Genomic DNA, 14,237 nt, shown 5'->3' with positions numbered 1-14,237 from the left:
TGAGGTGTGTGACCTTTAAATATGAATACGTAAAATTGAACAAAAATATTAATTTAGCAGGCAATCCGCAGCTGCGGTTTGAAGAGTCAAGCTTTTCAGACATGTTTTTAAAAAAGTTTCAGAATTATATATAAAAACAGAGTTTGGAAAGGCGATTGCTGTCATTTATAAGACATCACAAATCTGATACAAAGGTTTAGCCAAGTTGTCATTACTCAATGACCATGAACATGTACCGAATGCAACTGATGGGCGAAAATATGCGGCCAGACATGAAACCGTAATATTCCACAACGCTCGTCCACATGTTGCAATACCTGTTAAAAAGTATTTAGAATGAAGTGGTTGGGGGGGAAGTTTTGTCTAACGCGCTTTACAGTCCAGAACGTGAGCCGTTAGACTAATAATTGTTTCGATCGATGCAGAACGCTCTCTTTAGGATACTCTTCACTTTGGAACAGAGTATACGATATTGGATTGATTCGTTCTTGGCCTCAAAAGATAAGCAGATCTTTTGGTTCGTAATCCATAAGTTGCCAGAAAGATGGGAAAAGGTCATAGCTAACCATGGCCAATACTTTGAATAAATTTATATTGTACAAATGTTTTAAAATAAAAGCTACAAATTTAAAAAAATCACGCATATTTAAGTCATACACCAATATATGTATGTATGTTTTTGAATATAGTTCCTTCAATATTTGTTTCAATTCTTTTCGATTTTTAAAATATGAAACATATTAGATTTAACTAACGTTTGTTTCTATTTCTGTAAATGCATTTCCGGGTTATGAAAATCAGCGTTAAAACTTTTAACAAAAGCTTAGAAATTTGTCATTATTAATTTCGCTTTTATTATGACAACAATAAAAACAACCACATAGCAACAGTGTAAACAGGTGGTTGATTGTTGACCCACTTGAAGCAATTACATACATACAGAGGTGAATATAAACTCCACTTACCTTTAACTCGGGCACAACAATTGCATCCCCATACTGATCTCGTATAGTGACCGTAATTTGAGTTGGCCAACCGTAACGTAATGGTTCAGTAATTGTATTCAATTCGCATCTAAAATTGGGGGGGAAATCGAAAAAAAACATTGGGGTTTATAAAAATTCTAATAAGATGATAAGAAAATAAATAATTAACTTACTTATTGGGATCCAAGCGAGGTTCTGGTTGCAGCCAGGCGGCTAAACGGGCGCCAGATGAACCAGGAGCACCACTTATGAAATCCTTTAAAAATTGACGCTCATTCGATTGGGAACTATAAATACAAAAAATAATAAAAACAATTAACACATCTGTATTTACTAATAGATAACAAACACTAAATAATATTTCTGCTGATAAAAGGAAAAACAATCAGTTTTAGGTAAAAACCCTTAATTTTATAAACCCAAACATATTGTCCACGAAATTTTGTAACGACAACAAATAGATTATTTAAGGTTATATTTATACAAACAAAGTCACATTCATACCTAACCCAATAAATACATACGTACGTACTTCTACTTATGAGTAAATACCATTGTTATCAGTTATTGAACTTTAATTTTCAATATTATTTTCATTTCATTCACTGCCTACCTGTTAATGCTACAGCAAACAATAAACCCAAGACATGTTTAGTCATGTCTTAAATTTATAACCTCGTCTGTTTATAATTTCTGTTATTTGTTTAATAATATTTGTAATATTTAAATACAATGCATACAAAATGACCACCTGACAAAATACATACATTTATACAATACAAATAAATATTTAGTAGCTAAATGTTGTAAAATATAAATATGAATTTGATTTTAAAATGAATTTAACGACAAAACAATTGATAATTACAGACGGTAGCAACTCATAATTATTGTCTTTATTATAATTTTAATTTTTTTATTATCATTGATTGGCTGAATCACTAAACAATAGTAACAATTATTATTTAACTCTTTTAAAAAAAAAAAAAAACTAAAAGACTTTACAACAAACAAATACGTATATACAACAATAACAAAAATTATTAGTTGTTATGACAGACTTTATGATAATGCATCCGCATTTATTTATTTTTTATTTCTTTTACATTTGAAATTCACTTTTTTCTTGTCTATTTGAAATACATAGGGATATTCCCTTTGTGAAGGCAATTATGGTGGGAGTTAACTAATTTGAAATCGTATAATAAAAGTAGATATTATATGATTTAAAATATGTAACTAATTAAAAGATAATAAAACAGATGGAAAGTTTTGATAACAACCTGAATATCAAATATCAGTGTCAACATATGACATGAGTCCAAATATAAATAGATAGCTTCAGTATGAGACTTTGCAAAAAACATTAGTCTGAACATAAGAATAAATACAAGACGTTCGCCCAATTATTTATAGAACAAGTCTCAGTAAATATTAAGCTTTATTTTATCTGTTTCTAGTACAAAACACTTGTAAACGAACACAAAGTCCAACAAATATTGGAATAACTCTTATTGTAGAAGAGATAACTCCAGGTATTGTACAAAGCCAATCACATCATTTATTAAGATCATATTATTCCACTTATTAAAAGACTTCAAAATCATAAGATACGTTCATGTCAGAACTTCGAATAAATTAATTGAATTGATGTTGAATTCACTAAAATCCTAATTCAGAATTCAAAAATACCAGCAAGAATTTTGAAAGGAATGAATTGAAAATGTATGAAATACTAAGGAATTAAGCCTATGAATTTAGTCGAAGTCTTTGAAGTCTTATACTAAGAATATGAAGTCTCATACTAAGACTTTTAAGTCTTATACAAAACATTAAAGTCTTATACTGAGACTGTGAAGTCTTATACTAAGACTGTGAAGTCTTATACTAAGACTGTGAAGTCTTATACTAAGACATTGAAGTCTTATACAACAATTTTAAAGTCTTATAAAACAATTTTAAAGTCTTATACTCTGAATTTGAAGTCTTATACTAAGACTTTGAAGTCTTCAAATTCAGAGTATAAGAATTTAAAGTTTTTGTATAAAACTTTAAAGTCTTATACCAAGACTTTGAAGTCTTATACTAAAACTTTGAAGTCTTATACTAAGACTGAAGTTTTATACTGACTTTGAAGTCTTATACTAAGACTTTGAAGTCTTATACTAAGCCTTTGAAGTCTTATACTAAGACTTTGAAGTCTTATACTAAGACTTTGAAGTCTTATACTAAGACTTTGAAGTCTTATACTAAGACTTTGAAGTCTTATACTAAGACTTTGAAGTCTTATACTAAAACTTTGAAGTCTTATACTAAAACTTTGAAGTCTTATATTAAGACTTTGAAGTTTTATACTGACTTTGAAGTATTATACTAAGACTTTGAAGTCTTATACCAAGAATTTGAATTCTTATACTAAAACTTTGAAGTCTTATAAGACTTTGAAGTCTTCTACCAAGTCTTTGAAGTTTTATACAAAAACTTTAAATTCTTATACTCTGAATTTGAAGTATTTTACTAAGACTTTGAAGTCTTATACTGAGCCATTGAAGTCTTATACTAAGACTTTGAAGTCTTATACTAAGACTATAAAGTCTTCTACTAAGATTATCAAGTCTTATACTAAGACTTTGAAGCCTGAAATATAAGACTTTGAAGTCTTAGTATAAGACAAAGGTTCTAAGTTTTACTCTAAGACTCTGAACTCTTATACTAAGACTCTGAACTTTTATACTAATCAAGTCTTATACTAAGATTGTCAAGTCTTATACTAAGACTGTCAAGTCTTATACTAAGACTGTCAAGTCTTATACTAAGACTGTCAAGTCTTATACTAAGACTGTCAAGTCTTATACTAAGACTGTCAAGTCTTATACTAAGACTGTCAAGTCTTATACTAAGACTGTCAAGTCTTATACTAAGACTGTCAAGTCTTATACTAAGACTGTCAAGTCTTATACTAAGACTGTCAAGTCTTATACTAAGACTGTCAAGTCTTATACTAAGACTGTCAAGTCTTATACTAAGACTGTCAAGTCTTATACTAAGACTGTCAAGTCTTATACTAAGACTGTCAAGTCTTATACTAAGACTGTTAAGTCTTATACTAAGACTGTCAAGTCTTATACTAAGACTCTGAATTCTAATACTAATGTTATAAGTCTTATACCAGGCGTCAGATGTCTTATACTAACACTTTCATGTCTCATATAAAAACGTGCAAGTCTTTTAAAAAAAAAAACTGTCAAATCTTTTAAAAAAAACTTTTATAAAAAGTCTAAACTTTTAAGCTTTAAACTCATTGAATACCCCTATTAATATTGTGTAAGTTTTCACAAAATATTTTTGTTTAAAAACTGTCTATAAAATACTCATACAAACACATCAATTATAGACGCATTCAAATAAAATTGTATTATAATGCAAAGTGAAGTCTTATACTAAGAATATGAAGTCTCATACTAAGACTTTTAAGTCTTATACAAAACATTAAAGTCTTATACTGAGACTGTGAAGTCTTATACTAAGACTGTGAAGTCTTATACTAAGACTGTGAAGTCTTATACTAAGACATTGAAGTCTTATACAACAATTTTAAAGTCTTATAAAACAATTTTAAAGTCTTATACTCTGAATTTGAAGTCTTATACTAAGACTTTGAAGTCTTCAAATTCAGAGTATAAGAATTTAAAGTTTTTGTATAAAACTTTAAAGTCTTATACCAAGACTTTGAAGTCTTATACTAAAACTTTGAAGTCTTATACTAAGACTGAAGTTTTATACTGACTTTGAAGTCTTATACTAAGACTTTGAAGTCTTATACTAAGCCTTTGAAGTCTTATACTAAGACTTTGAAGTCTTATACTAAGACTTTGAAGTCTTATACTAAGACTTTGAAGTCTTATACTAAAACTTTGAAGTCTTATACTAAAACTTTGAAGTCTTATATTAAGACTTTGAAGTTTTATACTGACTTTGAAGTATTATACTAAGACTTTGAAGTCTTATACCAAGAATTTGAATTCTTATACTAAAACTTTGAAGTCTTATAAGACTTTGAAGTCTTCTACCAAGTCTTTGAAGTTTTATACAAAAACTTTAAATTCTTATACTCTGAATTTGAAGTATTTTACTAAGACTTTGAAGTCTTATACTGAGCCATTGAAGTCTTATACTAAGACTTTGAAGTCTTATACTAAGACTATAAAGTCTTCTACTAAGATTATCAAGTCTTATACTAAGACTTTGAAGCCTGAAATATAAGACTTTGAAGTCTTAGTATAAGACAAAGGTTCTAAGTTTTACTCTAAGACTCTGAACTCTTATACTAAGACTCTGAACTTTTATACTAATCAAGTCTTATACTAAGATTGTCAAGTCTTATACTAAGACTGTCAAGTCTTATACTAAGACTGTCAAGTCTTATACTAAGACTGTCAAGTCTTATACTAAGACTGTCAAGTCTTATACTAAGACTGTCAAGTCTTATACTAAGACTGTCAAGTCTTATACTAAGACTGTCAAGTCTTATACTAAGACTGTCAAGTCTTATACTAAGACTGTCAAGTCTTATACTAAGACTGTCAAGTCTTATACTAAGACTGTCAAGTCTTATACTAAGACTGTCAAGTCTTATACTAAGACTGTCAAGTCTTATACTAAGACTGTTAAGTCTTATACTAAGACTGTCAAGTCTTATACTAAGACTCTGAATTCTAATACTAATGTTATAAGTCTTATACCAGGCGTCAGATGTCTTATACTAACACTTTCATGTCTCATATAAAAACGTGCAAGTCTTTTAAAAAAAAAACTGTCAAATCTTTTAAAAAAAACTTTTATAAAAAGTCTAAACTTTTAAGCTTTAAACTCATTGAATACCCCTATTAATATTGTGTAAGTTTTCACAAAATATTTTTGTTTAAAAACTGTCTATAAAATACTCATACAAACACATCAATTATAGACGCATTCAAATAAAATTGTATTATAATGCAAAGTGTGGCTGTGTAGTTGTTGTTATGGTTACAACGGAGGGCGATCGGTTGGTCGGTCGGTCAGTCAGTCAGCCAGTCCATCATAACAAAGCCAACGACTAAAGTTGAACATGCTAAATTTGTTTAAAATTTATATACTTTTGTAAAGTTATTAGTGTCTAGTACATACTTAAATATATTTACAAACCCAATAATACGTAAACAATGTATTCATACACATAATTATCAAATGTAAATTTTATTTTTTTTTTTTAAATACAATGAAAAAAAATCACTGATTGTGAATAGAGTCAATTCTGAACGCAGCACCAAATGCCACATATAGACCATAATAATAATAATAAGTCATTAACTTTGAAAACTGCAAATAAAATATGTAAATAAATCGTTAATTTTATAAAGACAAATAATAATATGGATTTATTTCTACTGCTTATACTTACATATTTAGATAAGCGGAATATGTATAAAAAAAATTTATTTCAAAAATATAAAGGCATTGATTTATTATTTATATTTCAAAGTATAAGAGAAATAAGTAGCTGTTTAAGTTGTATTTGTGTGAGAAGAATTTACAGAGAAGATAAACAAATATTATTTTTAAATCGCATATTTATATGAATAATAAATATTTTCTTTATTTTTATTAATATACATTTTTGTTTATTATCTTAAAATTGTATTTAATATTAGTAGACTCAAGTTTGCCGAAGGTCACTAAATTACATAATTCAAATATTTTCAAACAAATTCCTATATTTATAACTGTAAATTATTATTATTTTGAAAAATACCGTTAAAAAACAGCTTAATTATTTAAAATATCCAGCATGAAAATAAAGCAATTTTATAAAATAAACCTGTTACAAAAACTATTATTTTCATATTCAAGCGATTAATTAGATCAACTCCTACGGTGGCACATTAGCTCACCAACTGCTTTGAATACTTATGTATATATCTCGTTCTAACACTCTTTTTCCTCTTCCCTTTCAAAAGGTTAATGAACAAAGTTCATAATATCACAACTATCTCACATCCGGAACAAATACACTTAATAAAATGTTTCAATCGAAATTACACACGATTTGATCTCAATAACCAAGACAAATAGAATCAATCAATTACGTTACGAGCATTAAAGCGTAGTAGAGAAAACGCACAGTGAAAAATTAAATATTTAATAATAATAACCGGTATTCGCTTTTTGAAGTATAGGCCGGCCTGCATGGAGCTGTAGAACAACGAATAAGTGTAAGATAAATAAAACCAGTTGTGGAAAATAAACAATTCTTTTCTTTGATTCATTCAAAAGAAAATTGAATTACAATCAATTCTAACTTTTCTATACAATTCATCATACATGTTTGAATTGGTGGATTCAATAGTCAGTCATATTGACGCGTCAATGAATAAACAAAACAAACAAAATCTTGAAGATAAAGACAGAAAGAAATTCTAACTGATACGAGTTTACAAGGGAAAATAATTATAGAATTATTGAGAATTTTTATAATGCTTTAAGCAAATAATACGATGACAAAAATTTGATATGTAGTTTTTTTGGGGGGTAAATAATGTAAAAACATGACAAGTAATTATTGGGAAAAAATGTGGAAAACAGAAAGTGTCTTATACTGGAATAGAATAATACGTAATTGAATAAATGAAATAATCATATAACAGGACAAGACTTCAGAGTTTTATACTGAGAATAAAAAGTCTAATACAAGAATCTGAAGTCTTATACTAAGACTATCAAGTCGTATACTAAGACATAGAAGTCTCATACATACTACGATATAGAAGTCTTATACTAAGCCATAGAAGTCTTACACTAAGACCTAGAAGTCTTATACTAAGACCTAGATATCTTATACTAAAACCTAGATATCTTATACTAAGACACGAAGTCTTATACTATGACATAGAAGTCTTATACTGAAACAATGAAGTCTTATACAAAGATATAGATGTCTTCTACTAAGACATAGAAGTCTTCTACAAAGACATAGAAGTCTTCTACTAAGACATAGAAGTCTTCTACTAAGACATAGAAGTCTTCTACTAAGACATAGAAGTCTTATACTAGGACTTATCAAGTCTTATGCTAGGACTTATCAAGTCTTATACTAGGACTTTTCAAGTCTTACACTAAGACTTTTCAAGTCTTATACTAAGTCATAGAAGTCTTATACTAAGACTTACAAGTCTTATAATAAAACTTATAAGTTTTATAGTAAGACTATGAAGTCTAATACTAAGATTTAAAAGCATATCATGTTTTATATTACGACTATGAAGTCTTGAACAAAGTTTACTTTGTACTACACATTTTACATTTCAGAAGTTTCTTATGACTACCGGTCTAAAGTTAAGGGCCCCTATAATTTTGAACATTTTAAACATGTGAAGACTTTTGTAAAAATAATACCAGCAAATTTTCTTTTAAGAGAAAACTATTACTGTAAATAATGATTTCAAAAGAGAACATTTTTTCCAAGAGCTTCTCAATAAAAATCAAAATGTTTTCATATAATAGAACCATCACATTTTCTTTATTCAATTCATTTTGAAAACTTTGTGATATATTTGATAAATATATTAGGATCAATTTAAGAGACAAATTACAATTCATGTAAGCACTTAAGAGAAGTGATACTTTAGCAACTTTCAATTCAATTAAACCATTTATTGTTGTTATTTAAAATCCCAAAGACGTGATTTTTTTTTACTTGCAGCCTGAAATAATAGAGCAAATGGGACTCCAGCAGCCAGTATTTAAATACAATTAAATTAAATGTTCAACATAATGTAACGAACGTACTTAACAACAACTACATACGACAATAGCGACAAACAGCAATTACAATTACAACAATAACATAATTTATCTCCCATTTTGGTTACACTTTTGTTGTACTTTAGTACAATGTGCTGAATATTTTTGAATTGAATGAATCTAAAGAAATATTCATCATCAAACAAAATGTTTATGAAATAAAACTTTAATTATTGTTAAACTCGCACATACCGCGGTGATCAGATCGTAAGAGAGGGAGAGCAATGGCGGAACTATTGTTGTAATAAAAACATTAAAATGAGATAAAATGTCTGTGTAAAATACCAGACAGACCCAGACGGACTTAGGTCTCTATAAGATATACAAAAACATACCAACTGACAGACAGTCAGACTGACTGATAGACAATTTTATTTCATTTTATATTTTTGTAAATTTGTAAACACCCCATTATCGGTTAAATCGAATGCAAAAATAACAAGACAACAACAACACATACATACATTCCCGTATTTATATGAAACAACAACAATAAGAATAACAAAAGAAACTGGAAACTAGAAGAAGAATAAGCAGAAGAAAAGGGCAAGTGAAAAATTATCACTCCAAGTGGAAACAAGTGCTGTTTTTACAACATTATTATTAGAGAGGGGCAAAAGTCAATTCGTTTGGAAAATGGTTTAAAACAATACAGTTCTATACTAAGACTTACTAGTCTGATACTAAGAAAAACAAGTTTTATAATAAGACTTATCAAGTTTTATACTAAGAATTATCAAGTCTAATACTAATACTTATGAAGTTATATACTAAAAGTTATCAAGTCTTAGTATAGGAGTTATCAAGTTTTTACTAAGACTTATGAAGTCTTATACTAAGACTTATCAAGTCTTATACTAAGACTTATCAAGTCTTATACTAAGATTTATCAAGTCTTATACTAAGACTTATCAAGTCTTATACTAAGACTTATCAAGTCTTATACTAAGACTTATGAAGTCTTATACTAAGACTTATGAAGTCTTATACTAAGACTTATGAAGTCTTATACTAAGACTTATGAAGTCTTATACTAAGACTTATGAAGTCTTATACTAAGACTTATGAAGTCTTATACTAAGACTTATCAAGTCTTATACTAAGACTTATCAAGTCTTATACTAAGACTTATGAAGTCTTATACTAAGACTTATGAAGTCGTATACTAAGACTTATGAAGTCTTATACTAAGACTTATGAAGTCTTATACTAAGACTTATGAAGTCTTATACTAAGACTTATGAAGTCTTATACTAAGACTTATGAAGTCTTATACTAAGACTTATGAAGTCTTATACTAAGACTTATCAAGTCTTATACTAAGACTTATCAAGTCTTATACTAAGACTTATCAAGTCTTATACTAAGACTTATCAAGTCTTATACTAAGACTTATGAAGTCTTATACTAAGACTTATGAAGTCTTATACTAAGACTTATGAAGTCTTATACTAAGACTTATGAAGTCTTATACTAAGACTTATGAAGTCTTATACTAAGACTTATGAAGTCTTATACTAAGACTTATGAAGTCTTATACTAAGACTTATGAAGTCTTATACTAAGACTTATACTAAGACTTATCAAGTCTTATACTAAGACTTATCAAGTCTTATACTAAGACTTATCAAGTCTTATACTAAGACTTATAAAGTCTTATACTAAGACTTATCAAGTCTTATACTAAGACTTATCAAGTCTTATACTAAGACTTATGAAGTCTTATACTAAGACTTATGAAGTCTTATACTAAGACTTATGAAGTCTTATACTAAGACTTATGAAGTCTTATACTAAGACTTATGAAGTCTTATACTAAGACTTATGAAGTCTTATACTAAGACTTATGAAGTCTTATACTAAGACTTATGAAGTCTTATACTAAGACTTATGAAGTCTTATACTAAGACTTATACTAAGACTTATCAAGTCTTATACTAAGACTTATCAAGTCTTATACTAAGACTTATCAAGTCTTATACTAAGACTTATGAAGTCTTATACTAAGACTTATACTAAGACTTATCAAGTCTTATACTAAGACTTATCAAGTCTTATACTAAGACTTATCAAGTCTTATACTAAGACTTATCAAGTCTTATACTAAGACTTATGAAGTCTTATACTAAGACTTATGAAGTCTTATACTAAGACTTATGAAGTCTTATACTAAGACTTATGAAGTCTTATACTAAGACTTATGAAGTCTTATACTAAGACTTATGAAGTCTTATACTAAGACTTATGAAGTCTTATACTAAGACTTATGAAGTCTTATACTAAGACTTATGAAGTCTTATACTAAGACTTATACTAAGACTTATCAAGTCTTATACTAAGACTTATCAAGTCTTATACTAAGACTTATCAAGTCTTATACTAAGACTTATAAAGTCTTATATTAAGACTTATCAAGTCTTATACTAAGACTTATGAAGTATTATACTAAGACTTATGAAGTATTATACTAAGACTTATGAAGTCTTATACTAAGACTTATCAAGTCTTATACTAAGACTTATGAAGTCTTATACTAAGACTTATCAAGTCTTATACTAAGACTTATGAAGTCTTATACTAAGACTTATCAAGTCTTATACTAAGACTTATCAAGTCTTATACTAAGACTAATCAAGTCTTATACTAAGACTTATCAAGACTAAGACTTATCAAGTCTTATACTAAGACTTATCAAGACTAAGACTTATCAAGTCTTATACTAAGACTTATAAGACTTATACTAAGACTCTTAGTGTAAGACTTGATAAGTCTTAGTATAAGACTTGATAAGTCTTAGTATAAGACTTATACTAAAATGCAGTCTTCATAAGTCTTAGTCTAACTAAACCAAGCCTTAGTTCCACTCACATATTGTATGATTTGTCATATTTCGAAACATTTTCATTGTATTTATATGTATTTCATAACACGAAATAGCTTTAGACCCTCACCAATTTTTGTTCGCACTGTATCCACGTATGGCGGACGAGGAGTATGTTTATGCATGCACTGTATGACTTTAAAAATATAAATTCATACTTAAACACAACAAAACAACAACTGCAAGAGAAGCAAAAAAAGAACTATTAAAAAATCTTAATAAAAACAAGTTTCTTTTTTTTATACTTTTTATACTTAATGCCGTTGTTATTGTTGTTAACGAACTGGGGTTTTTCTTTCGAAATGGATGTGTGGAGTTCAAAACCAACCACTGGCAACGACAAAAACATTCGTTGTTCCCGAACCAGACAATTCTATACAGCAACAGCAACAACTACAACAACATGAAGAAACAGTATAAAAATAAACAAGATCAGCTGGAATGAAAGCAACAACCATAATAACAATAATAATATTGAAACAAAAACAACAACAATAGTGGTTTTGTTTAATTCTAAAAGCAGACCTTAAATCCCGAATGGGGAGTCTCAATCATACAAATCGTGAAAGGGAGTTGCATTAAAATTTGTAAATAAAAGAGAATGAATGAATGAATGGAGCGAGTATTTGACTTTTGTTATGAAAATGAGTAGAATGAAATAAACAAAGAGTTTTGTTTTGAAATTATTACAACACATACACAATTAATTCACACATACACACTGATACTCACACCACTTTGGTGTATTTGTGTGAATGCAACTTTTAATCTGAAATGAGAAAATTGTAGCCAACAGATACTTAATAATAAATATGAAAAAAAAAACATGAAAATATGTATAAAAATCTATTTTACTAACCAACCCGTATAATCGCATTAATATTGTTGTAGTACCCCACATTGATATTAGGTGGTTGTGTGGATTTTTGGTCTTTGTTATCAAAAACTTGTAAACATTTGGTATTTAGTAGAAATTTAAATGAATAAAATTTGAATATTTTATTTTTTTAAGTTCAAAATTAGTTTTTATCAAAATATTTTTAAATTCTATAGATATCTGGAGCATTCAGAAAATAAATTAATTTCAACCAACATAAATTAAGTATCCATTTTTTTCGGCCCAAAGACAGAAAGAAGCCTATTGAAACTGGTTGAAATCTCTACAAATTTCGATTTGGTTTTTAGGTGCATTTACAAGGGGGAAAAATGCATTTTTTTCATTTTTTTAAATTTTTGCCATTAAATAATTACTTTAAATTAAAAGAATCGAAATGTGTACGTAATTGTCTTTCTAATAAGATATAAAAGACAGAAATTGATTAAAAAATTATAAAGTTATTAACAAATCGTCAGGCCACTAGAACAAGAAATGTAGGAACAAAATTAACATAGTTTGAGAAATATTAAAACTAAAGTTTATTCTTACTTAAAATATATCCATATTTACTTTATATGAGTTTTTATCTTCATAGGATACAGTTAACCTATTCGCAGTTAACCTATGGACCTTTTTGCTCCCACCAAATACATAGAATTACCTTAGCGCCATGGTTATCGTAATGGATCTATTTTTCATTGAAAGGTACCCAATTCCACTGCTTTTGGCAGAATCCTGCTGCTCGCAAACGTTTTGAAATTGCTGCCTGAGTAGCTCCCAATGATTATGCAAGCTCTTGTTGAATTTTTTGTCTTCAAGCTGTTTTGGCAGTCCTGGGCGATCTTTAACTTCCGTGTCAAAATCACCACATCTGAACTGCACAAACCATATTTTGCACGTTGAAGCCGATGGAACACTTTCACCATAAGCTTTGGTGAGCAATCGGTATGCTTCAGCGGCACCCTTTTTGAAGAAAGTAAGAATAAACAAAAGTTTATTCTTACTTAAAATATATCCATATTTACTTGTATATGAGTTTTTATCTTCATAGGATACAGTTAACCTATGGCAGTTTCAAAACTCCAATTTCAAATTTTTAAAAATTCTGTTAAACAAATTTCAGAATTTTTTGATCATCACATGGGAATTTATTTACAACATAATAGGGAATAAAAATGTGAAAAAAATATGTTAATACCTCCTATAGTTTTTCCGTATCTGCGATATACATTTTGCGATTTTCGAGAAAAACTAATTTTTTTGGCCATATTTTGGCGAATGAGCCCAATTTCCTTACTGTTATTAATTTTAAGTAAAATCTGTTCTGAATATTATAGTCCAGGTAATTCTAAATATAGTCTGAAAGTTTTCCTAAAATCGGAATACGTTAACCCTTAAATCTTGAAGGTCAAAGGTCAAATTTTTCAATATTTGGAATTTCTAATGGAAAGATAGCCAAATATTATATATTTTTGGGCCGATTTTGATGAAACTTAAGAAAAATATAACATGAAGTCTAGTATTTACAATAACAGCACAAAAATGGAAATTAACCCTTAAGAGCACTTAGGGTCAAAATGACTGTGTTTTTCTTGAATTTAAAAGTTCAGGGTCATTTGGACCCCAAGTGCTATTAAGGGTTAATTTCCATTTT

The 14,237-nt window shown here is 28.4% G+C and overlaps 1 protein-coding gene across 1 annotated transcript in view; it reads right to left on the bottom strand.

The window, feature by feature from the left end:
* Positions 1-14,237, bottom strand: part of hiw (highwire) — a 108,797-nt gene that overhangs the window by 8,909 nt on the left and 85,651 nt on the right. Inside the window, 2 exon segments of the mRNA XM_065507449.1 lie at positions 966-1,074; positions 1,160-1,273. Of these exon segments, the coding sequence (XP_065363521.1) occupies positions 966-1,074; positions 1,160-1,273 (223 nt within the window).

This window comes from Calliphora vicina, chromosome 4 (assembly GCF_958450345.1).
Source record: "Calliphora vicina chromosome 4, idCalVici1.1, whole genome shotgun sequence".
Lineage (NCBI taxonomy): Eukaryota > Metazoa > Arthropoda > Insecta > Diptera > Calliphoridae > Calliphora > Calliphora vicina.
The sequence above is the reverse complement of the archived record's forward strand: the minus strand, read 5'-3'. Positions and strand labels throughout refer to the sequence as shown.